Below are 25942 nucleotides of genomic sequence, written 5' to 3' on the forward strand. Positions count from 1 at the left end.
AAGATGGAAACAGTGGACAAGTTCGTCGCTTCCCCGTCTAATCATGTAGTTATGATTAATTGTGTCATCTGCACTTAGCGGCGCAGCCTTCATACCTCACTTCTCAATGCAGTTCGCATCTCCAGGCTGAAGAAAAATTCAGCTTTCCAATCGCTTCCAAGTCACGAAAACCTTTCTGGAAACCGGTACATTTCAGGCCGCTTAAAGAAAGCTGGAGGACATCTCCAACTAAAACTTTTTTAGTTTAAAAATCCCGACGTTTCGTAACCGGCACGGCTCCTTCTTCAGGGGTGGGAGGGTATTGTTGGTTTACGGGTTTAAAGGGACAATGAGGAGAAATTGAAGTTCGGTGCAACAATAGAATACACCAAAATTTGGTCGATTAGATGTGAGTTTCGGTTAATTATAGGCGAAAATGACAAAAAATGCACTTGCGCGTCAAAATAGCCATGGATGTCGATATAGTGTGCGGACGTGAACATAGCCATGGACGTCGACATAGTACATGGGCGCCAGAACAGCCACGGAGATCGATATAGTATGTGGTGTTAGGGACGAGGTAACAGCACCCCACTGCTGCCACCAGTTTGTTAGGGACGAAGTTTGTTAAGGACGAGGTAGCAGCATCCCACCGCTGCCACCAGTTTGTTACGGACGAGGTAGCATGGCCGTGTGCCGGAGAGTGAATGAGGGACGTCTGAGACGAGGCTGCTGGGAAAAGACAATAAGAGGAATTTATACAGGAATATTTACAAGTGAGCTGCAGGAACGCTGCATCACGACAGCTCAACAGGAGACCATGATGACAAAAAACTCTTCGGCCGTGCCGCTGCCGGCTTTTTAAGAGTTCTCTTCCCTAGGGTCCCTAGATGGGGGCCGGGTTTCACTGGCACCAATCACCGACACGCACGCACTACTCACTCCCGAGAGATCACGCCGTCGTCACGCGCTGGGAGAGGGGAACGATGCCAACCACGTAGCGCAGACGCCGAAATGTCCATGAGCGGCGTTCGCGCGCGTTTCGAACGCGCGTTCACACTCGGTGTACGGGAAACGCTCGCTCAACCGGGCAGACGGACGCGGCTTCCGTGGCAATCCAGGCGTTCACCCAACGCGCGTCTCGGGGTTTGTCGGCGTTTCGCTGCTGCCATGTCGTTGTCTTCCCCACGACGAAGGCCAGACGTAACAGACTGCCCCGCCGGGGGAAGGAGATCCCGATGGACAGGGGACAGCATCCGCTGTCCGGAGGGATGTCGCTTGAGGCTGGTCTCAACCGGAGTCGGTTGTCTCTCGGCGGTTCTGGAGCTCAGCGCACCCCGAAGTCTTCCTTCGCATGTGCAGGTTCCCAAAGAGCACTGCAAAGTGACTCGTGCTCCGCTAGCGTTAGAACCACGCCGAAAACCCAACCGCTCAGTCCGCAAGCACGACACAATCCCCACTAAGCGATGCCAGGCTCTTTCCCTCTTACAAACCCAATCAATCCCTGGGAGTAGTTCCGCAGCACTGTGAAAATGCCCACAAATCGGCATATTACACCACAAAGCGCATCTCAATTTAAAACAAACAAAACCAATCGGTTCAAAATCCTACATCAGGAAGAAAAAGACCAGCAAACCGCAACTATGATGCTGACTCTTGCGCTAGGGACCTCAATTTAAGCTATCGGCATTACCTTTGAGACTCCCCTTTTTGTGATGTATTCCGATTAGTAATGACCACAACATTATTTCATTCTGCATAGCAGCATACTGCCGTCACCTTGCATATCCCCGCAAAGATTCGCTCAACATCGGAGCCAAAGTCACCTTAATTTCCCAAATTCCAAAAAAAATCAAGCGACTCCAGGCGCTTATGCTAGTGGCCTAAATGGCCCGTCTGTCTAGCACTTCGCGTTTTAACGGACGCTGCTACACATGGGCACCACTTGTGCATTTTTCGAAACCATCTTTGTCAAAAGAAACGCTTTGAATACAAACAACGCGTCGGAAACCTATTCCTGCTCAAAACTTCTTTTTTTTCACTTTTTTTTTTTCTGCAAAACGCTTTTTCTGCAGGAATGGTTTAAAACAGCAGAGACATCCTCGGAATCCGCTGCTAATGAGCCGCGCCGCGGCTCAAAGGGGTCGCCTATTCTTCAACCGCGCCCTGCGGGCGCACACCAACAGTGGCTTTAGCAGCCGACAATCGACAAAAATCAACTGCTCTTCGACACCTGCGAGCCCCAGACGCCACGCGACGACTTGTTCCGCACCCCAGCCGCGCGTCTCCAACACCCGAGCAGCGTCTGAACATTTGTATGCGAGGGGTTGACGGTCGCGTATGAAAGAAACGCCCACGAGAACTCCTTTCTCGATTCAGCAATGTTCTTCGACTGGAGCCCGTATTGCGGCTTTCTTTCATGCGGTAGCTGGGCGTGCTTCTCTGCGACCCGCTGCGAGTTTTACGCGTCCTGCTACCGTAGCGTCCCCACAATGGATCAGGTGGCTTTCGCAGTGTCTGTAAACGCCTAGTCAGCTTGGCCCTTTTTCGGCGCCTGTCGCGTCTGGAGTACCGCGGTGGCAGTATCCGACGATTACGTTGTTGACCGGCCTTAACCCCTACAATGTTTTGGGCCCGTCCTTCGTCCTTTCTCTCGAGAGCACCCTTCGTCTTGGCTCTCCTTGCGCGTGGTCGCCTTCCAAAAACTGCCTTCGCAGAACGGCCCTGCGCGCCTCCCTTTCTAGCTGTGTCCTCACCCTCCGCATCTTCTCGCTGACGCAGCACCGAGCCGTATTTCCCCCTTAAGTTCGAATTATCGGCTCGTGCTTTCGGTGAGTCACCGCAGGTCGCAGTAGCCAGCTGTTCCGACAGCACTTTATCTCCTGCTGAGCATAACTTGCTCTCCTGAGGCTTGCTAATCGACCCTGCTACCCTAACTCCCTGGCACGCAACTTGATCTAAACCACACTCGATGGCTAACGTTGCGATCTGCCCTTGGGTTTCAGCGGTGCACTCGGGTGACTCGCAGCCGCTCTCCTTACAGCAAAGCGCTGTGTCCAAAACTTGGCTACTAAGGTTCGCCAGCCGCATCGAAGGAGGGTCTCCCTTGATTCCTTGACTGCTCTGGCCCGCAAGCTCACTAGTCTCTTCCTGAGCAGAAGCATCAATCTCGCTTGTCAAAGCAGGTTTTGCCTCAGGGCTAGAGACGGTCGCTTCTCCCTTATTAGCGTTGTCTGTGCTCGCTAACGAAGCAGATTGCTCGGCTTTGTCGTTGACGGGATTGCTGCGACTCACAGCTTGCTCTTGAATCCCATTAAACACGGCCTTCACTAAATTCCCGTGATGACCTTCCTCACGTGACCCAAGGACTACATTTCCCGGGTCACTGAGACCTTCGGCGCTTTTCTCCAGGGTACTAACCCCTTGACCGCAGAAATGCGCCTCCATCCCGGAAAGTGCATGCTTCTCTGGGCTCAAAGCCAACGCATTGCCCCTTTCCTTATTCCTAGCAGTGCCTACATTATCGCCCGAGCCCTCATGGCTGGCGGATCTGCACTCTTCCTCGTTGCTAGCCTTAGTGCCTACATTATCGCCCGAGCCCTCATGGCTCGCGGATCTGCACTCTTCGCTAGCTTTTCGACCGAACTCATCGGTCCTCGCTGCCGAAGTGGCCTTTCTTTCCTGGACCAAACCTGTCCTATGCCGCCACTTCTGAACAGCACTCGTGTCATCCGGCGACTGAGCAGAGCTTCTAACTCTGTCCCTGACACTATTGCGGTGTAACTTACCACCGTCAATGTGGCCTTCCAAATCTGCCTCCGCGGGAATACGAAAGTATCGGAGGAGCGCACTTTTGGTTATCGCATAGTTGTGGGCATCCTCGTCAGACAACCTCGCCCAGACATTACAAGGTTCACATGGGAGGAATCCCATCAACACAACTGGCCAATAATCCTCATCTAGCTGCTCCTCCATGCAAATTCTCTCAAAATTTTCTAGAAAAGTTCTGAAATTTTCGCCTTTTCTCAAAAAACTTAAGCGAGATCGCGTTCTCATACTTCTGATGGCATTAAGTTCACGCGTGAGTTCCCGCATCTCTCTTTCGTATTCCTGTTGCCGCTGCTCTCTTTCGCGTTCCTGTTCCCGCAGCTGTCTTTCGCGTTCCTGTTCCCGTAGCTCTCTCTCCTCAATGGTCTCGAGGCATTCCAAAAGCTCGTCATCCTCAGCCTCTAGCGCAAGAATAGCCTTCAGCAGTTCTGGTTTTCTGAGTTTGTCTGATACCTCCAGACCCAACTCTTTCGCAAGCTCCAGTAACTTTGGTTTGCGCAGCGTCTTCAAATCCATGGCTGCTCCGAGTGCTGCTTCTCTACTGCCCGCTATTGTCTTGCTGCAACTAACCCAGCAGCAACGACAACCCAATTACCAGCTCTGTTCCCGACACTAACAAAAGCCTGGCAAAACTCAGCAGAAGAAAGTTCCGCGCTCACCAAACCTCGCAGCCAAGAATCCAGCGCAGTCGGTCCGCTGCAGGCAACCAGTCAACACACAGGGCTCGTTGCACTGCCCCCGACTCGCCGTTCTGCTGCTCAGCGTCCCGTTGTCCGCAACTCTCCGCTGGCGTCCGATGTTTCGCGTCCCACCGCTGCCAACCAGTTTGTTAGGGACGAGGTAGCAGCATCCCACCGCTGCCACCAGTTTGTTACGGACGAGGTAGCATGGCCGTGTGCCGGAGAGTGAATGAGGGACGTCTGAGACGAGGCTGCTGGGAAAAGACAATGAAGAGGAATTTATACAGGAATATTTACAAGTGAGCTGCAGGAACGCTGCATCACGACAGCTCAACAGGAGACCATGATGACAAAAAACTCTTCGGCCGTGCCGCTGCCGGCTTTTTAAGAGTTCTCTTCCCTAGGGTCCCTAGATGGGGGCCGGGTTTCACTGGCACCAATCACCGACACGCACGCACTACTCACTCCCGAGAGATCACGCCGTCGTCACGCGCTGGGAGAGGGGAACGATGCCAACCACGTAGCGCAGACGCCGAAATGTCCATGAGCGGCGTTCGCGCGCGTTTCGAACGCGCGTTCACACTCGGTGTACGGGAAACGCTCGCTCAACCGGGCAGACGGACGCGGCTTCCGTGGCAATCCAGGCGTTCACCCAACGCGCGTCTCGGGGTTTGTCGGCGTTTCGCTGCTGCCATGTCGTTGTCTTCCCCACGACGAAGGCCAGACGTAACAGTGGACGTTTTGCTTTCGCATTGCTCCTATGCGGGTCGCCGAGGTTATTTCAAAGTTTTTATTACAGGATTTAAATATGTCCGGCGGTGACAGGTGCCGCACCAGTAGCTTCGCTTGCTACCGACGCTGCCGACTTCTCGACACTGGGACTACGTGCCAGAAACAAAGCTTCAGCCCTCAAAAGCCTCGCACGCTATGTGGGATTGAGGTCGCTAAAATGCTGGCCGTAGTTCATCGCGAGAACTTCGTAATCGAGATCAGCAACATCATCTATCGTTACACATGTACAAACGCAAATGAACCGACGGTTGCGACGGCTGATAGAGGCCTTCAGCGTCTGAGAGGCGACAGTTTTAATTTAGGCTGCTGCTAGATGCACCGCTCACCAACGGCAGTCATAAAGTCCACGTTAGTTTAAGTCAGTTTTCGGATATTTTGACATCAGAAAGTCTCGACTTTGGATCAGACAGGCGAGAAAACATTTTTCAACAGCAAATACAAATCTCGCAGCAATAAATGCATCATATCCATGTGAATAATACTTGTCAGTGTTATCTGTCCTACTACATTATTCATATTAACAATGGCATTGCCCTCCTTGTCTGCTCATGCCTGATTTCCTCTCGACCGCTTTAAGGCTATTTCCCCTCTTATGGAACTAGGTACAACCAAAACTTAATCGTTAAACGTCGGGACGAGGACACTCTAGGTGAAGGCACGGAAGCCTTACCTTCAGGCTTCCAAATAGGGTGTTCCCTTCCTTCCATGAGCAGCGTTAACCTCGTGTTATCTGCTTTCTTCGTCTGCAGCTCCAGATGGCAATCTTTAAAAGAATTCTCTCACTGGCATAATCGACGTCTTTAGCAAAGTGCTTAAAACTTTACTCAAACACGCAAGCATTATAAGTACACCAAAAGCAAAAACTGTGAGACAAATATCCAGGACGTAACTTCTGTCGCAGGGAAAACAATCAAATAAAGTTTGTTTTTAATGCGATAGAATTATCTGGCTATGCACGCGTCATCAAAAAGTTTGCGCAAATTTTGTCCGCATGTACATGTCGTTCTAATAAGATATACGAAAAAAAATGATTGCATAAATAGTGGGTGAAAAATTCCCGCTAAATTCCAAATTTGGTTGATATGCAATAACCGTGGACGTCGATATAACACTTGGACGTCATAATAGTCATAGCGTCGATATAGTATGTGGACGTTTAGCTTTGACATTGCTCCAATGCGGGTCGCCGCAGTTATCTGAAAACAAAGAATTAAAAGACAAAAAACACAAAAACAACAAAAATAAAATTTATAAAACAAGCAAAAACTCAAAAATATAAAAAGGGGGGAGAAAATAGAACAGGCAAAGGCCCTCTCATTTCAGCTCTTAAGCAGATTTAAGTGGTAAATTGGTAAGTTGGTTTTTGAGGAAAGGAAATGGCGCATATCTGTCTCACATATATCGGCGGACACCTGAACCGCGCCGTTAGGGAAGAGAAGGTGGGAGTGAAAAAAGAAAGAGAGAAAGAGGTGCCGTAGTGGAGGTCTCCGGAATAATTTCGACCACCTGGGGATCTTTAGCGTATTTTTGCTTCGCGATGAGCATTCACGCACGAGGTGCTTGTCCGCCGAAAAAGAAGAGAGGGGATTCCGAAGCGCACGGGCAATCGGCACGCGGAGCGGCCCGGTCCGCAGAAGAAGAGAGAAGAATGGCCCGTCGCAGCAGCTCGAAGATGCCGCCGGCCTCAGAGAACACGCAGAACACGGACCCCGAGCTGGCGGCCATGAAGGCCCGCATCCAGCTCGGCTACTTCGAGGACACGCCCGAGCGGATGGGTGTGCCCGCCAGCAGCGCGATCGCCACCAACCCCGAGACTCCCATCACGCAGGGGCCCCACAACCCGACGGCCTCCATGCAGAGCTTCTGGAGCATGTATGTGAAGAAGGCGAGCGGAGAACAGCAACAAAGGTGAGGGGCCCCTTGCTCCTCTGAATCGCTGGTTACCTCTCCTTCGCTTTGCGGCCAAAAGCACGCAGCATGCCATAACTTGGGCGTAACTAAGTTTTTCGGAATAATCATAAGGATTTTCAGTCTTAATAAAACACTTGGGACTAAAGGACCGTTATGAATTCGGCGTAACGAATTAGCACTTAGTCCCAAGTCCTTTTAATTTGAACACAGTCGTATTGAAAGCGTTTAAACTAGGGGTGTGCGAATATTCGAAATTTTCGAATACATTTCGAATATTATATTTTTAGTATTCGAATTCGATTCGATATCCAAGTATTCGTGTTGTTTCGAATATTCGATCCGGCGCGAATATTCGGATTTGGCCGATATGCCATTGCAAGCACCGGTGTTCATTTCGGCCCGCAAGTCTTATCGGCATAGACATAGCAACATGGCGGCACCCAAAGCCATGTTATAGTGCCTAGAATATGCCATGTGTAACGTTGGGCCATGCCGTAGCTGACTGTGCTAGTGAGCGTCCTTGTGGCTTTGCCTGCGAAGCTGGTATAGTCAAAGCTGTGCACGAAATACCTCGCAATACCTGCCACTTCAGTGCCGAGTGAGACGGCATTTTCTGTGGCTGGAGAAGTCGTTTCAGCTCGAAGGGAACGACTTCGGCCTCACCATGTGGAGCAGCTGGTTTTCCTTCACGACAACCTTTAATGTTCATCCCAACGACGCGCTTTTGTGCTTATGGCAAGCTAGCCTTAATCAATGCTGTGTACTAGCCATTTTCTGTGATATTTCCATTCTTCTAAGAATAATGTTCTAGACTTTGATACTTTCTGTGCAGCCACACACACCTTTTGTGTTCATTTACTCATTAATCGTTGAACTGTGTTCTTGGATGCTGAAATAAATGTTTTGCAGTGGTTAAATCCGTCTGTCCTTGATTATTCGATATTCGATTCGATATTCGGAGCTAAGTATTCGTATTCGATTCGTATTCGAAAAATTTGATATTCGCGCACCCCTAGTTTAAACACATTGCGCTCGCCTTCATAACCCGTCTTGATTCCTTTATAGTGTCGGTCGATTGACGCAGGGTGCAAGGAAGTTACTACTTTGAAACAAGCAGGCAAACAACGCTGCCTTATGTTCTTCGAATGAAAGTTTCAGGCCCCCTTCAATATTTTGTCGTCAAGAAATGTAATGAATATTGGGCGCCCAAAACTCGTTATATATTTTTTTTCCATCCACCGCGTGGCTTAAAGCGACGCATTGCATGCTTACCTTCGATGCAGCCGGGGAATGGAAAGCATGGAAGTCCTACCGCTTTTACCTTCCTCTCTAACTTCGACCCGAAGCGTGGAATCTATCTACAGCTGACTCTACACACAACTCTCGTGACGTGGGAATTGGCTAGCGGTCACTGCTCTCACTGACTGGTTGTTGTCGATGGATATGTTACGTTAATGGGCGCCTGATATACTTTCACTGATCCCCGATTGAATTTCTAAAGAAGATTTTTACTCTTACCAGCCCGAGATCAGTCATACTGGCTTACGTTGTCTCAATGAAAACAAAATGCTCCTGTTGCCTGCCTAAGCACGTTCACAGAGAAGTATCTGCAAGGGGAAAAGAAATCCACCACGGTCATGCTTATTTCGCATGTGAGGGCGTCAAGTGGCCGCGCTGCAGCGAGCCAACGCGAGTCAATTCCAACCCTCTAGCGACTCCGAAAAAAAAAGGGAATGTCTAGAAAAAATGAAACTTCGATGAAGTATCCTGTCTCAGTGCCTTTGTCCAGTCATATCCGTGAAGGGGACCGACACGCTGGCGTTACAGCGACTGATCTCGGCGGCTTTTCGAAAACAAATGCGCAGAACAACACCGAAGAAAGTCGAAAAATCCTGTTATGCAAACAAGAAGTTCTTACCGCTGCGTATGCATTGTTTCCAACATTCCACTATGCGAGTTTCATCTTCGCGCCTGCAGTGCACAGTTCAAGCAGTGCTGCCAGCCTGCGCCGAAAAGCTCTGACGTGTCCCAGCGCACACTAAGTGCAGGGGCACGCCGGTGATTTTAATCAATCCTATACTGTACAGTCGTTCACAAACTTGTCTAGAGCGCTGGAACAGTTGCTCTGTTGCGCATTTATAATGATTGCCGTTGCCTGGCGGGACCTGCACACTTTCTGAAGACAAAAAAAAATTGAACATGATTCGTGGGAATGTGCATGCACGATAATGCCTTGTTTCGAGCCCTACGTCACTCATAAATGACGCAAGGGCACTCTCTGGTCCACCATTCCAGCGCTCTGGACACGTTTGTGGACGAGTGCTCATAGTTAAGGAACCGGTTGGACTAACCAACTGGTTAAGGTGCATCATTAAGCGTAAGGCACAGGTTACATTATTAACCAACCGCAGCGGAACGCCGGCGTACCTGGCGTGCTGCGTGGCTTCCATGCTGATGGTGGCCGTCTTCACGCTCATCATTGCCCGGTACCTGTCGATCAAGAGCGCAGAAGTCCTCGTCCGCGGCCCGTTTGGCATCGTGCACGGCTCGGCCATGGACTGCGAGGGGCGGGAGGTGCACGCCTTTCGCGGGGTGCCTTTCGCCGAGCCGCCCCTTGGCGAGCTGCGCTTCCGCAGCCCAAGGGTAGCCACTGCGCCGCTGGACCCCGACACGGTCTACGACGGCACGCGGCCACCCGCTCCCTGCATCCAGCTCAGCGACAGGGTAGAACGCAACGGTAAGAACGCTGAGGCTGCCCTTGTCGCCCACGGGCTTCTAATGGTCGTGTGTTCTCTTAGTGGAATGCAACAGTGTTAACCTAGCAGCTTCTTCGGGCTCCCCGCAACCGAGACCTGGCAGCGTTTGCGCTCTTTCTTTCCTGTTTCTATCAATTACTCGCCATCATTCGTCACGTCCGGCGCGTGAGACTCAAAACTATGTGCAACCGCTGTTCCCTGTGCATTTCTTGTACATAGCTCCCCGTTTGTCTTTTTGCTTAATTCTGGAAGAAAAAAAATGCCGGGACTGTTTCACATCTTTAATGTTAGAACATATAAGCGGAAGGGTGCAGTACGGTGGCCAGTAGAGGCCTCGCCCAGTGAATTAAAGGGGATACACTCCCAACGTCTGGATGTTAAGCTCTGCAAGCTAAGTCCATCTCTGAGGAAGTGTTCCACCTGCTTCTTTCTACAGAACACAGCGCAGTGCGCCGCATGTGACAATCTTGTTTCTAGTACCACACAGAGTGTGAGTAAGCATCAACAAACCAACGGTGTAGCAGATCAAAAAGCGCTTAAAATGTACCACTTATTTGGTGCTGCGGCTGCATGCGCGTTTTACGCAACACAAGGAAGGTGCGCTAGGCTCAAAATTTACGGCTTCCAAAGAAATAGAGGAGAGTTCTGATCCACCTTCTGGCAACAGAGGACAGTATCTCAACAAAGACTATTGTTTTTTTTTTTTTCAATAATATCAGCGCCCACCTGAACGTTACTGTTATTAACAACGTGGGCTTGAGTACTTCCCTGCCGAAATGACGATAGAGCATGGAGTACAGCTGACACGTACCCAATGATTCTAAACAAAATCAAAAGCATTTTTGAACGAGAAAAAGTTTATGAACGCAATTTTTTCATGTGCTGCGAGCTTCCACTAAAACATTCAATATACCCGCAGATCTCCCGTCGGCAGGCTTGCATTTTTTTTGCTATTAACGCTTTAGCTATCGTCAAAAGTGTTCCTCATTGGTTTTATGCGGCAGTCTTAACTGCTCGATGCGAGCAAAGGACAAACTATAAAAGAAAGATTTTGCTACACATCGGAAGCATGGATCATTACCTTCAGTATTTCCATGATAGAGCCTAACAATTTTCCAATATTCAAAATGTTCGTCCAAGAATGTTGAACATGTTGGACATTTTTTCTTCCTCCTCTGCTAGATATAAACACGAGCAGGAACACCGCAGGCCGAATGTTCGAGACGCAAATTTGTCGCTCAGCTCTCCTGGAGTGCACCGCTCACTTTCTCCCCTTGCATCCGGGTAGGTGTCAGGAATGGCGACAAGGGGGAGGGCGACGCCCCCTCCTGGTACCACGGCCGCGAAGACTGCCTCTCGCTGAGCATCTGGAAGCCCCCGGGCGACTGCCAGTCATCTGGCCAGCGGGCGGTGGTCTTTGTGGTGCACGGCCAATTCTTCCAGAGGTCGAACGTCGAGAACGAAGGCCGTTGCCTGGCCGCGCTCGGCGACGTCGTGGTCGTTTCACCGCGCTACCGACTCGGAGTCATGGGCTTCCTCAACGCACCTCCCGAGGCGCCGGGAAACGTTGGCCTCGCCGACCTCGTCCTGGCCATGAACTGGACGAAGACGTGCGTATGCATCGAGCAAGTCTGGTCATAGACTATTGGCGATGCGTGAGAGTCGGATCGAAAACAATGAAAACGTGGTCCTACGTCGCGATGTGGTGTCCAAGGTATCGTCAGTGCGTGATTGTGATATGTCGGTGCACAAATATCTGGAACGCTGGCACGTTCTCCTTCACTTTATTCCGAATTTTCTGCAAGTGAAGGATTAGCACCAAATTAGAGACAGATAATCAAGCAGAGAATCTCAACCTTTTGACGTGCTACCAAAGGATGAGTTCTGTGTTAAATATGTTTGAAATAAGAAATAAAAACCCTTCTCAAGGCAGGTCCACGAGGCCTAAGTTTTTTTTTGTTTTTTTACAAAAAACTTAGCTGCCAATTGCCATTTTACAAGGCTAGAAGTGACGTAGACAATGTCGACAAACATATGTTTCAAAATTTGGTTCCAAATGCCAACCGGAAACGTTCATGCGCGTGGTCTTAGCATTATCAAAAACAAAAATAAAAACTAATCGTCCAGGTTTAGTAAAAATTGCCAAAAACTAATTGTCCAAACCAATCTTTTCTTGTGTCCATTATGAAGCAACTAGCCCAGCAATTTACGTTCTTGACAACTGGAAGACCACTGTAGCAGACCGCTGTCAATAAGAGGTGCCATAAAAACATGCGAGTGTATTGGGAAGGTACATCAACAAAGCAAGCGCAACTGTTTCGCAGTACTGACTAAATGTTCCTTCATCGTGATCAGGAGGCATAGCGTGCCTTCATGCGGAAATCTGCTGTGATCGTAGAGCCTTTTTCACATTGCTCCTGCCCCAGCTTGGTAACACACGCAATGGAACTTGCAACTTCTAACCGCGCCTGTCTAAAGTCCAGGAGTTTCCTCTTTACAAGTAAAATGAACTTCGTCGTCAAGAAATAAAATGCGTACCAGGGCTGCAAACAGTAGAGGAACAATACTGCAGCTTCGCGAAATTCTCAGCATGTCACCAGCATGTGACAAAAAGTGAAGCCGTTTTCAGTACCCCACTGTCGTCACGAAATAGCTAAACGTAGCAGCTTACAAGAGGATTCAGCCATTTCCTGAAATGGCTTTTCGATCGTGTTTTCGAAATTCTAAAAACTGATATGGCTGTTACTGACAACCGGCTCCAAATCTCTAAGCTAAAAGATGCACCATCGAATGTCAAACTACAAGCATATAAATCAATAGTAAGACCAACTCTGGAATACGCAAGCATAATTTGGGATGCGAATCTGCAATATCTTGTAGGAAAGGTTGAACGTGTTCAAAGATTTGCAGTAAGGTTTATATTTTCGTCTTACCAAAGAACGCAGTCCGTATCAGAACTTCTTTTACGAACAGAGTTACCAACATTGGCTATTCGCATAAAAATTACTAGGCTTAAGTTTTTTTCTCAGCTTTATCACAATATGTTCAATCTGGATTCCATCTTGTACTTGCGACCACCCGGAAGGCTGTCATCGCGTACTAACCATCCTTCGCAGTTATGTTATACAGGCCGAGAGTTGATGTCTATAAGTTTTCGTTTCTGCCTAAAGCAATTACAGAATGAAATAACCTTGACCGACACGTATTCAACAAAACTTGTTCACTTGAAACTTTTGTAAAAGAGCTGGAACTGTTTTGTACTGACTGACTATACCATTCCCACCATGTAACAGCCCGCAAGGACATCATTTGGAAATAAATAAATAAATGCAAAAAGGTTAATAATTAAAAATTAGTCAACCAGCTTACTACTTAAGATGAATCACCTGTGTCCTGACGTCCGCCAACACTGTTAGTACTACGCCGCAAAAGCCATATTTTTACCCCAAAAAGCCTATTTTTGAATATTTTTTAAAGTGTTCGCTGAAACACCCGGTATCTCTATCGCATGTTCATTACATCGACTGCCATCCTCGTTTACTTCGCAGTGAACGCAAAGCATGCTTTAGGCTACTTAAGGCAGATTTTCGCAAGCTGGTTTCATTATATTAGACGAATTGTATATCGTACAACAGGCTATTTTGAGACTGGTTAAAATGCCTCCTCTCGCCCTTCCTATATATAGGCTAATTTTGGGATAAGACCCCCATTCCACAACATCTGTACTGCAGCGCTTGCTGGAACTTGATTACTCAGTACATTGTAGCAAGTATCTGCGTTAACAGTGGTGTTTTGATGCATGTGTTCGCTCATATCAGCAAACGCGAACTCTCGTAACTTTTCCCGCGAACGATGCTAATGAAAGGTCATGTAGAAATAATAAACACCATAGCACCATAAACTAAGGTCTAGGTCGTCGTTCCCTGCAATAATTCGCAGATATGTCCAGCATTTCTGCGGCGACGCAACGAACATAGTGGCGCTTGGTCACAACTCCGGGGCGTCTGCAGTCGGCTACCTACTCCACAACCGGCGGGTCTTTAACGTCACCAGGGCCATACTCATCAATGAGACACCGTTCACTAGGTAACAAAGATGGAAGTATTTTGGAAACATTCGCCTTGAATTTCTCACTGTGAGGAAGCACTGGTAACAGAATCGAACTCCGCTTATCTAAAATAGTCACCGATAACTCGGCCTGATACGAGAGCCCTCAGAAGATGAAATACCACGAGACCAGACAAGTCGTCTTAACTCAAAGCTACAGGTCAAGCCAAGTTTTGAGCATCTTTTAACAAAAGCCTAGATTCGGTAGGAGCGTGTGCTTGAGATACTGACCAATGCAGTCGCCCGTAGAGTCTAGGCCGGCCTGTTAGGAGAAAGAAGAGGAAAAAGACTGTCTATATTCGGCCTAGAGTTAGAATAGAGTGGGTCACAATGGGTGGAATCCTTCGTCGAGGAGACCATTAGAGTAGGCAGCTGCAGTGGTCCTTGCAATTAGGTTCCGCTGATCCTCATGCCGACAGCTGGCCTGCACTTCCCCCCATTGCTCCTTAGTGGGTTGGCTCTAGCTCTAGGAATTCAGTCATTTTCTCGACTTTCCTATGCCATGAGGTATGTGCGGGAGATTTCCTCGCACAGTGGGCACTTCTCTGTGTACATCACGTATAGCACAGGGTGCACTTTGCTGACAGGATTGAGGTTGTGGTCTTCGCAGGGTAGTTTCTTCTTCCCTCAGCTAAGGGTATCCTTGTCTTATATTTCTATAACAGGCAGTAATGTCCCTCATTGTAGTAGGCTATATCAGAGAGTAGGCTGTATCAGAGATTCTTCCTCTGGCGAAGTTTCTGCCTGCACTTTGAGAATCACTTTGGTTTCTGACTGTTTTTGCTTCTCATGTATGACCCCGCTGTTGCTACGATTGTTTGACACTGCTTTTGCTAAGAGATGGTCTCCTCATCTAATTTCTTTTATCAGAATCTGTTAGTTTATCTGCAGGGTTTAAAGGTTTCCTGTCTCTTATCCTGATGTTGCTGCCTTTTTTTTCCCTTGTTGGGTTCGGAGCGATAATGCGATGAGTCTCATGCTTGAGCTGTATGTATAAATATGCTACATTTCCGTGTAATAAACAGTTGGTATTGTGCGCATGTGGTGTCCCTTTCTTGTTAGTGTACTTGTTGCGCCGCCGTTCATTTCATCATGCACCAACTCGCCCCTCAGGCCGTTATTAAATTTTGAGAATCAGATATAATTAAGTTACTCTCTTCGTATGCGTTACCACTAACCAAAGCAAAAGCAATTGCGATTTTTTCTGCAATGTCGGAATGTCTTTTCCGTATGCATGCAGACTATTAAGATTCCCTGCGTGGTCAGTTGCGATTGGAGTCACGTCTTAGGTACCAACGTATTCCACCACGCTTGTAAACGCGCTGCGTCTATGTGCGTTAAAACTCAGATGAATGTTTTTTTGGCAGGGGCAAGAAAATTTAGCTTTTCCTCAGCTTCTGTGCCACCTCTTCTTTGGCTTCTAACGTTGCAACGTAGTCGCTTGAGTACCCAGGAGTTTTTTTTTTTTTTTCGTTCGCTATACAGCATCTCGATAACATCGATCTAGCAGTTTTTAATACATCGTGCGAGCGCCACAGGCAGCGAAGTTTACGCCTTATTATGCATTTTTTTTCTCGTCCTGTGGGCGTACTTCGCAACAACCGCTATTCCACTTGATAACTTTGCATTTGTTTCCATGGTCAGCCCGACTGTGATACCAGACTGTATTTGCTAGCTGTCGAACCTGACTTTACAGCTTACTCCACAAATGCTAAAGAGCTCGAATAGTTAATTGGGAAAAGAATCGTCAGAAACGACAGTTCGATAAAATCCTCCTGAGACCCCCGGCACGGTTGTGATAGCCTTGGAAGAAGTGTTAGTGCTGTAAAAAGCTTTACTTCTGAACCTGTGTTGTTATGTAGAGACCATTGTCAAGATCTCGGCTTAAAGAACTCTCACAAAGGTAGGAGTGCGAGCCCGTTTTATGGCGGTGGTAAAAAAAAAACCAAACAATCGAATACAGTTGTGTTTTACCAGGGGGCAAAGCCCATTTTAAAAACTGCTTACCACTCGTAACAGTGCTACTAACCCAAATAGGCCCATGTTTCAGCGAGAAAAGTTCTATTCTCTTTCTACATTATCCCTAACCCATATCAGTGCAGTAAGATAAATTTTTTCCTCCCCTCCGCGTCATCCCCTTCTCCCGCCGTTCCATTCTTTTGCCTATTTGTGGTTTGTCAGTACTGCAATAAATATCTAAACCAGACAGATGGCACCTGCCAATGATAAATGGAAAAGCGAGTGAACAGGGAAACGTAGTATTTTGGTATCTGGTGTGGAAACTGTGATAGTTAATTCAGCTTTTTCCGCTGTGTCACCTCGTGACGATTGAGTAAACGCGTAGCGTAGAAGCTTCGGTGAAATTGGCTGCACACAAAGCATATTTACAGACCGTGAGTACATATCAATAATTGAAACAGGCGTGCATCACTTGAAGGGCTACCTCTTTTTTTTCGACTTGATAAGTATTACAATGTTACCTTTCAAAGAAGCCTAAACCGCATAACAACGCTGGCGATGCAAGAGCAAGTCAAAAAACGGGAACTCGTCGCAGTACTCTTTCTGTTTTCATATGGGCCATCTCGACCTCCCAGTGCGTGAGACCTGGCCGACCGTGAAGCATACTTGACCTCGACCAGTTCCGTGCACAGTGCCCCAGTTTGGTGCTCTTACATTCATCGCGGCGTTTCCTGACTCGCAGGTACTTCGACAACACCGTCAGCGCCCCTAGCAACATGGCGACGCTAGCTACGCGACTGCGTTGCGTGTCGAATGCGACCACGCAGCGCGTATTGCACTGCATCCGCAACGCCAGCGCTGTAGAAGTCCTGGAGAGCGGGGTCGCCGGCGAAATACCCGTCTTCTTCCCGTCCTATAACCATCCCTTGATGAGCTTCGCACCGTACGACCGCCGCAACCTAATCAGGGTCAGTTGCCAATTCAAAGTCTCCAGACGCGGTTCTCTAGGAACTCAAATGCTCCTAAAAATGCCCACCTTCATAATGGCTTAAAAACGCCAGCTGAAGCGGTTCTGCATCCGCCCTCTTTCTTAGAAGGGCTACTATTTACAGGCTTTTTGAATTACCGCCGCGCTGGTTATGGTGCTCGGCTACTGACCCGAAAGATGCGGGTTCGATCCTGACCGCTGCGGTCGCATTTCGATGGAGTGGAAATGCTAGAGGCCCGTGTACTGTGCGATATCGGTGCACGTTAAAGAATCCCAGGTGGTCGAAACTGATGATGATGATGATGAATTTTTATGGCGCAAGGGCATCTATGGCCAAAGAGCGCCATGACACAATGTTTTGTCTTATACCCAAGGGGGAGTCGAAGACCCATTTTTCAAGCATTTCACTCTAAAGAAGCCGAGCACCAGGCAGGGGAAAGCTTGTAACCATTGTATCACCGGTGGGCACCCGGCGGCACTGGGGATCGAACGCCGCACCTCCTGCATGCGAGGTGGATGCTCAAATGACTAGGCCGCCGCGGCGGTGCACGTGGTCGAAACTATCCGGATCCCTCCACTACGGCATCCCTCATAGCCTGAGTTGCTTTGGGGCTTTAAGCTGTACAAAACGTAACAAAGCTTCTTGAATCGCGTAAATTACGAATCCTTGAACAGCATTCAAGGTGTATACTGATGTCAGATTCTGGAAGATAGCAGATGGTAGAGCCGCCAATGAGCTGCAAAGTTCAGTATCGATGAAGCTCTGTTTTCTTCCCCGTGTTTTATTCATGACTAGTCCGTATAAACACCGCAGAGGAAGTGACAATCAGCTATTATTCAAGTTTTGAAGCAATCAGGGCGCCAGATTTTGATACATGTGTCTTGTGGGGAGTATCAAAATGGGTATGATCATAGTGATCTATAGTCTGTAAGTCCCGAGACCACAGAGCTGAACGACGTTCCAGATATGGCACTTGTTTTTTTTTGTCAGGAGATGAATAAACACATGGCGGAAATGCTCTATTCTAATTAGTCACAAAATGGTGGCGTGATCCCAGAGTGGGGCGCCATTTTCATATTTTCGCTCACTATTAACAACGTCAACGCCTTCAAATCACTATGATACAACCATTTTATAAAACCATACTCACCGTTACTCGATGCTAGTCCTGACCGCACACTTCCTCGAAATAGAAGTCGGAATAAACATTTGCCCTTTCGTCTGTCATGCACAAGGTAGTAGCATTTCACTGTACTCATTAGATCTGCTTTTGAAAAAGTCGTGAAAAGTATCCGTAAAGCTCCAACAAGGAAATAAAACATCCGCAAAACTCATCTTCAAGCCGTAAGAAGACAGTAAGTTGTACAGACCTCGTCAAAAAAAAATGACCGCTCAACACGTGCGACCGGAACAGACGGCAGTCTTCGTTATGAGGTTACTATACCACTGACGGCTTTCCCGGGCTCTATAAAGTGAGAACTACTTTATTTGTGTGCGGTAGAGAGGACAGGTTAATTTGTTCGAAAGCTGCGCCTTAAGAAATGCCATTCAAGTGCACATCCTCGCTTTCAAACTCCAAGTAACTTGAACTGCCGGCTAAATAAATGATTAGCTCCCAGACGTCTCCTTCTCACCCGAGGTGAAGTCGGGACAGCAACTTCTGTAAACATCCCCCCCTCCCACAAGAGCATCTACGTTCCCACACGTCCCACATTCTTTATTGCGCCCGTTCCACGTACATGGCCGTCGAGGTAGCCCCCTCCATAGCCATAGCGGGCGGCAGCCTATTTATGAATCCTAGCTAGTACAGCACGCGACTGCAGCGTTATCACCGGCAGCTGCACGGCCACGCATGGCTACGCCTACCCAGTGAACCTCAACTCATCGGTGCAGTGACGAGGCGCTACTGCAGCTGTATATATGGCAGCAAGGAGATGTGTGTCAGAATTTTTTATGATAGCAAACTTTCAGTATCTGCGGTTTTAAGAAGTTAAATTCTATTCATTAGCGTGGGGTTTCATGAGCCTCGTTGCAATATGCACAGTGTAGGAAATTGAAGTACACATGCTGTAGTGACCGCGATTTGCAAGCATGAAGCAGAGTGGGTGGGCCACCTGTGTCAAGTGGCCCCACAGGACAGATTCTCGAAAACCGTCGCTTTCGACTCGCCTTACAAGGATTCTCAGTGACCAACAAGTTAACGCCGGTGCGTTCGCTTTGCCTTGGAAAAAAAATTAACATCAGCATCTGCTCTCTTTATTTTCACGCACTTATTTCCCTATTAAACTCTTCTGAATAGGTTCTCTCCGGACGCGCCTGTTCGCCCACCCTCCGTGATGTGGCACCACGTGCAGGGAGCGATGGCTCGTGTCCAGCGTGAGCTGATGACGTGATTGGCCATCGTTCCTGTTCTCATAAAAAACGAAGAAACGTAAAAATTTATTCGCCCACTTTTCTCTCCCCCCCCCCCCTCAAGTTCATTCAAGGTGATGACCAATTCTTCCGATGTGCAGAATAACGTCTTTCTGTAAAAGTTTTTCCATCGCTTGCATGGAAGCAGTTAAGTGTGCCATAGAAAACCAATGGGAAACGTTTTTGGCGGTCACAAAAGCGTTAATAGCAAAAAATTCTATCCTATTGACGGGATATCTGCGGATATAATGATTTTCATATCGAAATCTTACAATATATGAAAAAATTGCGTTCATACCTACCGTTCAGAAATGTTTTGGTCCAGAATAAGGGATTTTCAAAAATTCGCAAGTGCGCTTTCCCACATAGCTATGTTGCCAAAGACAAGATGGCTGACTTCTCTCTAAAAAAGCTGCAAAGACTACACGACATGCGCTGAGGGTGTGGATAGAATGTAAGCAATGTATTTTGGAAGAATTGAAACAAAAAAACTAGCCCGTCTTGCTTTATTTCAGCTGGAAACGCATTGTCAGCCATCTCGTATTGGGCGACATTGTTATGCGGAAAAGCTCACTTGCGGAATTTCGAATATCCCCTATTGTTGGACATGAATATGTCACCAGGCATAACGTGTAAATTGGTGCTACAGGGTACTCTTTAAAGGTATCCTGTAGCACCAACCACGGAGCAACTACAAACTCTGGCGAACCTGAGAAAGAGGTAATAGATGAGAGCTTTATTTATCGAAACCACCTCTCCCCTGACTTTAATTGATTTAGAAGACGCACTGGTCCGCCATGCAGCCACTATAAAACAATCCTGCATCTCCCTCGCAGCCTAAGCGCATCGACATACTCATCGGCTACACGGACGGCGAGCTCTACGACCTTTCCGACTCGTTTTGGAACAGCTTCGCGACCGCTCTGAGGGAGAACACGTCCACGGCTTTCCTCGCGCTACTGGGTGTGGAATCGGCGGCTGAGATTGCTAGTTTCTACAAAAAGGTGACACAAGCCCTTGGAATTTTACAATAGGTAGAAGCGTTGCAGCTAATTTACGTTTCACTATATCACTTGAGATACATTTGTACGATTGTTTTCGCTCTCTATGTTTCGCTTACGGAGCTGAGTATATCATAAATCACTGTCATTACCACGAACTCGAGAGAAGCGCTACTAGTTCCCTCGGCGGCCACGACGTGGCGTACGACTTTGAACATTGACAAATAGTACGATGACGTTACCCGGGGCGTCACAAAGAGAGATAATGACCGAGTGGTCGCGGAACAATGCGTGATAGACAGTTAGTCTTAGCGGCACTGGCTGGGAGCTGTCCCGAACTCCTGGTAGCGATAGAACGCCCTTATTTTGTAGCGAAAGCTACACTAGGCTAGCAGAAGTGCATTTCGTGGTGCCTGCTAAAGGCCACTACTGTGCATGCGCCGTTACCAAGGCAGCCAGTACCATGGCAACCATGGCGCCGCAGCCGCTGCGCCACACTGCGCATGCGCAGAGTCACGCCGCCCAGCTGGGATATAAGCCGGAAGCGATGCGCTCGCTCCTCATACCCGCACCATGGTAGAAGGAGAGCGGCCGTGCTCGTCGCGGCAGCAGTACAGGCTGCGTGAAATTGAGTCTTCCGATCCAGAAGTCGTCCCATGGTACAAGGCCGGCCGACAGCGTGAAAACGAGGCGTGAAAGGCTAAGCGGGCGGCCGAAACGCCCGAAGAACGACAGGAACCTCTCGCGAAAAGACGCCGCCCAAACTGCTGAACGACGACCGCTACCGGAATGTCAGTCGACGAAACTGCTTTCGCTACGTATATCCTGGCCTAGCTGAGCTAAGCCACTGCCAATTTTTTTTTAATCATTTTAAAAGAACGCAACATCCGTCGGTGAAAAATAACACTGGCGGCTTTTTGTTCCCAATAGCTTGGCGTTCACGCTGGAGTATGTCCTTTGAAAAGGGAGAGTATGTACATACTAGACCTAAACATTTTTTGCCCATGGTAAGCTAACTTGAAGCAAAACATCCACGCCGTTACCAGCATGCACAATGCGCCTCAATATAAAAAGAAGCATGGCACATAGGCTGAAACCACATTTCATACTTAAGAACGTGGTGAGAGGAAATCCCGCAAAAGACATGACACAAAGGGAGCGCGTAAACACAAAGAATCAAGGTAGGGCAAAAGGCCCGTTCGCTAAACAACACCGACAGCAGCGCATCCCCAGTGCGAACAGCCAAACAGAGCCTCCTTCGGCTGCTCACGATCCAGAGAGCGTTGTTCTAATGGGCCGGTTGTGAATGAGCCTTTCTCCTAGTCCTGGACATTCTTTTTATAGTTACCCTAGTTTTAAATGTCCTTTTGTCTTTTGTATGGTGTCTTTTGCGTCATTGTCTTTCTCATCGCTTCTTTGTGCTGCTTTTTGTTCGAAAAAGCGTCAATTGTCATCAAGAGCTTGTCCAGTATTTCTCCCATTCTCTTATACCCCGTCTTTCACGCTATTCATAAGAAAACCATTCATTGCCTTCGATAAACTTCTACTACGTGAGGCTTATGAAACGGATCAAAACCTCAACATAGCGGCCTCCTTGCAAACTGTGGTTATTTCGCTCCCACATCGAGCACTGGACTTTGCGATCATGACCAGATCAATTTAGCCTCCGGGCTACAACAGCGCGTCCAATTCTTTCACAAGGTTTCAGAGCAGGGCTTATCTTCGCATCCCTCACAGTCGTCTAAAGGCACCGGTAAAATATTGCTTATCTAGCTCTTAACCTACGTGCCTGCTGGAGCAGAAGCAAGCAGTAGTGCCGCTAAAGAAACTGCTCTTAATCTACACTTCGCCGGCTCGCAACAAGATATTTTCAGGTGAACTGCAAATATATCAAGAGCAAAAAAACCCCCACGTAGAAGTAATACCCCACCAGAAGTGACGCCACTTCCGTTCTGGTGACGTCACTTCCTTCCAGCCAATAGGAATGTTCCAGTCTGATGACGTCACTTCTGTTCACCAAATGAATCAACTTAGCTTCCGACGACGTGTTTCCTTCCCGATAAGAGCTCTAATGCTTTATATAGCAGTTATTATGGCTGGAAGCCTATGTAAAACTGCGCGCGTGTTTTGTCTCCTTATATCGGCTGAGCTTCAACAGAAGCAGCAAGAACCATTTGTTATCGGTTGTGCCGTGTGTAAATGCGTTCTGCATCAATTTATTTATTTATTTATTTATTTATTTATTTATTTATTTATTTATTTATTTATTTATTTATTTATTTATTTATTTATTTATTTATTTATTTATTTATTTATTTATTTATTTAGCAATACTGTAAGCCTTTGACAGGCCTATACAGGCAATGATCCAATGTTCCGCGGACATGACACTAATCGTACGGCCCAGGCTGTGCTGACGTTGCCCGAGACTGGCTGGGCGGACGATGCGGACGATATCCTGCGCAGCGACGTCCTGCACGCGTGTCCCGTGCGCTTCTACGCACAGTTCCTGTCGCGGGGATTCAACCGCATCAGCAGCTTCGTTCTGCCTCGCGAGGCACTCAGGACGGAAGCCGCGGGAAAGGAAGCCCAGCGCGAAGGGCGCGACGATGACCTGGAGCGGGCCCTGGGCACGTTCCTCTCCGACCAACCGGCGGGGTCGGACAAAGGAAGCAGGGCTGAGTTGAGCAGGGAACTCATCGCCATCTGGAGTTCGTTTGCCAAGCACGGGTGCGTCCGCTGAGCGCTTACGATGTACTGCTGACAGCGGATACGAATCGGTGTACACCCTTTTGATGAAGCCATCACTGTGCGCAGACATAGCTGTGTGAGGTACTGTCTCCGTAGTAAATGGCGTCGGCTTTGCTGCCATAATATCTTAACTGGTTCTCCGTCTGCCATAATACAGTGTAGGCCAACGTAGGTCTGACTCCTAAAGGCCTGTAGATAAGATGTTGTGGGCCGAGGGCGAAAGAGAGACACGGCCTGAGAGCCTTTTTTTGAGGACGGGCGATCGACAAAGAGGTCACGATCGAGGAAATTACGGCTCCCTGTCGTGTCCTGTGGGTTGGCTCACTTTGAGGGCGATCATCTGTTGCAAATGTCAGAGTTATGCCATCATCATGTAGCGATTGTGCTGGAGGAAGTGTGCTGTTCACGTAGTCGCCGCGGCTCTTGTTACACAATGCAGGGTTCGAACTGGTACATTGACATAAATAGACAGCTTAGTCGGCTGTCCCCATTTCAGTGAACGTAGCTCACAACGTAGACACCACCGAACTAACAAGATACCAGCAGAACGAAGTGCGGAAGCGATGCAAAGCTCTCGTTGTGAGAGGCCTTTCAATAGTAAAAAGAATTGGTGAAAAAAAATAAAGTGCGATTGTGGTCATACCCGAGAGCGTTATTGCTGATAATCTCGCGCAGTTATGACAAACTCTAAAGGTTGATATGTTCAAATATTATTTTATTTAAAAAACAGCAAGTGACTGAACTACGCGGTATGGATGAGTTTACAGGCACCAATTCAATGGAGAATTTGGAGGGGAAAAAAATGTATTTTTGTTCTGTAATCTGCACTTGCTCACTGTATTACCTTGAACCCTTCATTATTTGTATTATTGTAATTTCCCATCCTGTCACATGCCGAACGTGATTACGGTATTGCAAATCAATAAATAAAGAGATAGCCCGTTAAAAAGCGCGTCAAACCACCGCCAAAATCTAGCGTAGAAAAAGCGTTCGCTCTTTTCCGTCTTCGCCGTCCGGGTTCGAGGCACGAGGCGCGCAGAATGATGACGCTGAGTCATGCGGAGCAACGCAAACATTCGGACCGGAGCTGCTGCACCCATAGCGGCAGGGGGGGGGGGGGGGGGGGGGGGGGAATGACCTGCAGCGCCGGTTTCCTCGCCCCACTAAGGCACGCAAAAATATGGCGCCTGTTAGAGTTCCGAAACGTTATTTCTGACTTTGTTAACAACTCCATTTCGTTCACCTAGTACCCTGGCCAGGCGGAATTCGGTCGGTCGAACCCACAACATTATGCACAGTGTGACAGATGTGAGGTTGAAACCTGGGGCCGAAATTCTAAAGACTGTCTATTTCCGTTGACCATTCGCCTCCATACGGTCCTCCATCAGCGGTCACTCAGATATACCCGCGGCCTTCAAGCGTCTGTGGCAAGCGACCCGTCCATTGTGTGGTTGGTGACCGGGCCTCACCATTGGCTACATTTCGCAACCAATGGCAGCCAGTGATCACGTCTGATCGATTGCAGTTCACATAGTACCGCGTTACACCTCATCAATGGGTACATATTGAATCCAATTTCAGCCAATGGTGAGGCCCAGCAGCCACCAACCCAATGGCCGGTTCGCTTGTCACACAGCCGCGGTTATATCTGAGCGGCCACTGACAGAGAACCGAATGGACGCGGAATGGAGAAAGAAAAATGGGCAGCTTAAAGAATACGGCCCCTGGAGGCCGTATTACGTAACGGTTCATTTCCTTTTCAGTTAATTTGGTCATGTGTCATTGTTGACGTAGACCGGTGACGTAGGCTGGTGACGTAGGCTGGTGACGTAGGCAGAGTAGGATAACTTCTGCTGATCGCGGGAGAAGTACACCCATGATACCACCTGCTTGCATACACGCATCTCTCGCCCATGCAGGTCGCCCATACTGGACCATACTGGTCTTGTATGTCATTGTTCGTGCGCTTCCCCACCTTTTGTTGGTTTCGTCACTATTGACGTCACGATCAAATGAAACAAAAACAAAATGAATCTGTCCACGCTACGGCCCATGGCCGATGGGCATTTTGTAAATGCCCTCGTTCTATTTCCTCTTCCAGCCACCTGCCCTCTGTGAACAACGCCTCTTGGCCTCGCGTCACCGGCTACAGCTTCCCGGTGGTAAGTGTCACGGCGAAAGCGCTGACGCTCCTCAACGACAGCCACAGGGAGGAGCGGTGCCATTTCCTCGAGCCCCGTCTGCTGCTCTAGCGCAAGACGGCCCCCACCCTTATACTAGGACTACTCCTTCAACGATGGGCGTGCCTTCGGGCATGAGTTCTCCAACGCGTTCACCTCAGGAGGATTCAGCACGCCGTTTTTCTTTTTTTCTGTATTTAACTAGTTTACTAACACTGCCATTACGAGACTGTTGGCCACTATTCCACTGTGCTTTCGACGCCGCTTTCTTTCGGTGATGTGACTTGTCAAGTGTGTTTTCTTTGATTTTCCTCTTACCTTTGCGTTTTTACAGTGGACTCCAAGGCTGACGCTAACGCGTCATGAGCACTCTACGTCATTTCATACTCTTTGCAGCTCTTTACGTAAGACAGATTTTGCTCAATTTTCGTTCAGTTGGCTACGGGCTATATCAGGCCACCTATGTACTAGCTGAAATGATTGTGTGCGATTGAAGCATTGTAAGCAATAGCACACAACGTTTGTAAGTTGCATCGAAGTTTGCATATTCATTGAAACTGCAGCGTAACTGTTTTAAATAACGGCTTAACTTGACAG

General features: G+C 48.3%; 1 protein-coding gene across 1 annotated transcript; it reads left to right on the top strand.

The window, feature by feature from the left end:
• The first annotated feature begins 6778 nt into the window (after positions 1-6778).
• LOC149372216 (acetylcholinesterase-1-like) lies at positions 6779-25417 on the top strand. The gene is made up of 8 exons (XM_089585987.1): positions 6779-7187; positions 9602-9927; positions 11235-11556; positions 13886-14032; positions 16755-16980; positions 20250-20417; positions 22822-23144; positions 25267-25417. Exons 1-8 carry the CDS (start codon positions 6817-6819, stop codon positions 25415-25417), a joined length of 2034 nt encoding a protein of 677 aa, XP_089442113.1. The 5' UTR covers positions 6779-6816.
• The last annotated feature ends 525 nt before the right edge of the window (positions 25418-25942 follow it).

This window comes from Amblyomma mixtum, chromosome 1, assembly GCF_055824585.1.
Source record: "Amblyomma mixtum isolate Tamu chromosome 1, ASM5582458v1, whole genome shotgun sequence".
Taxonomy (NCBI): domain Eukaryota; kingdom Metazoa; phylum Arthropoda; class Arachnida; order Ixodida; family Ixodidae; genus Amblyomma; species Amblyomma mixtum.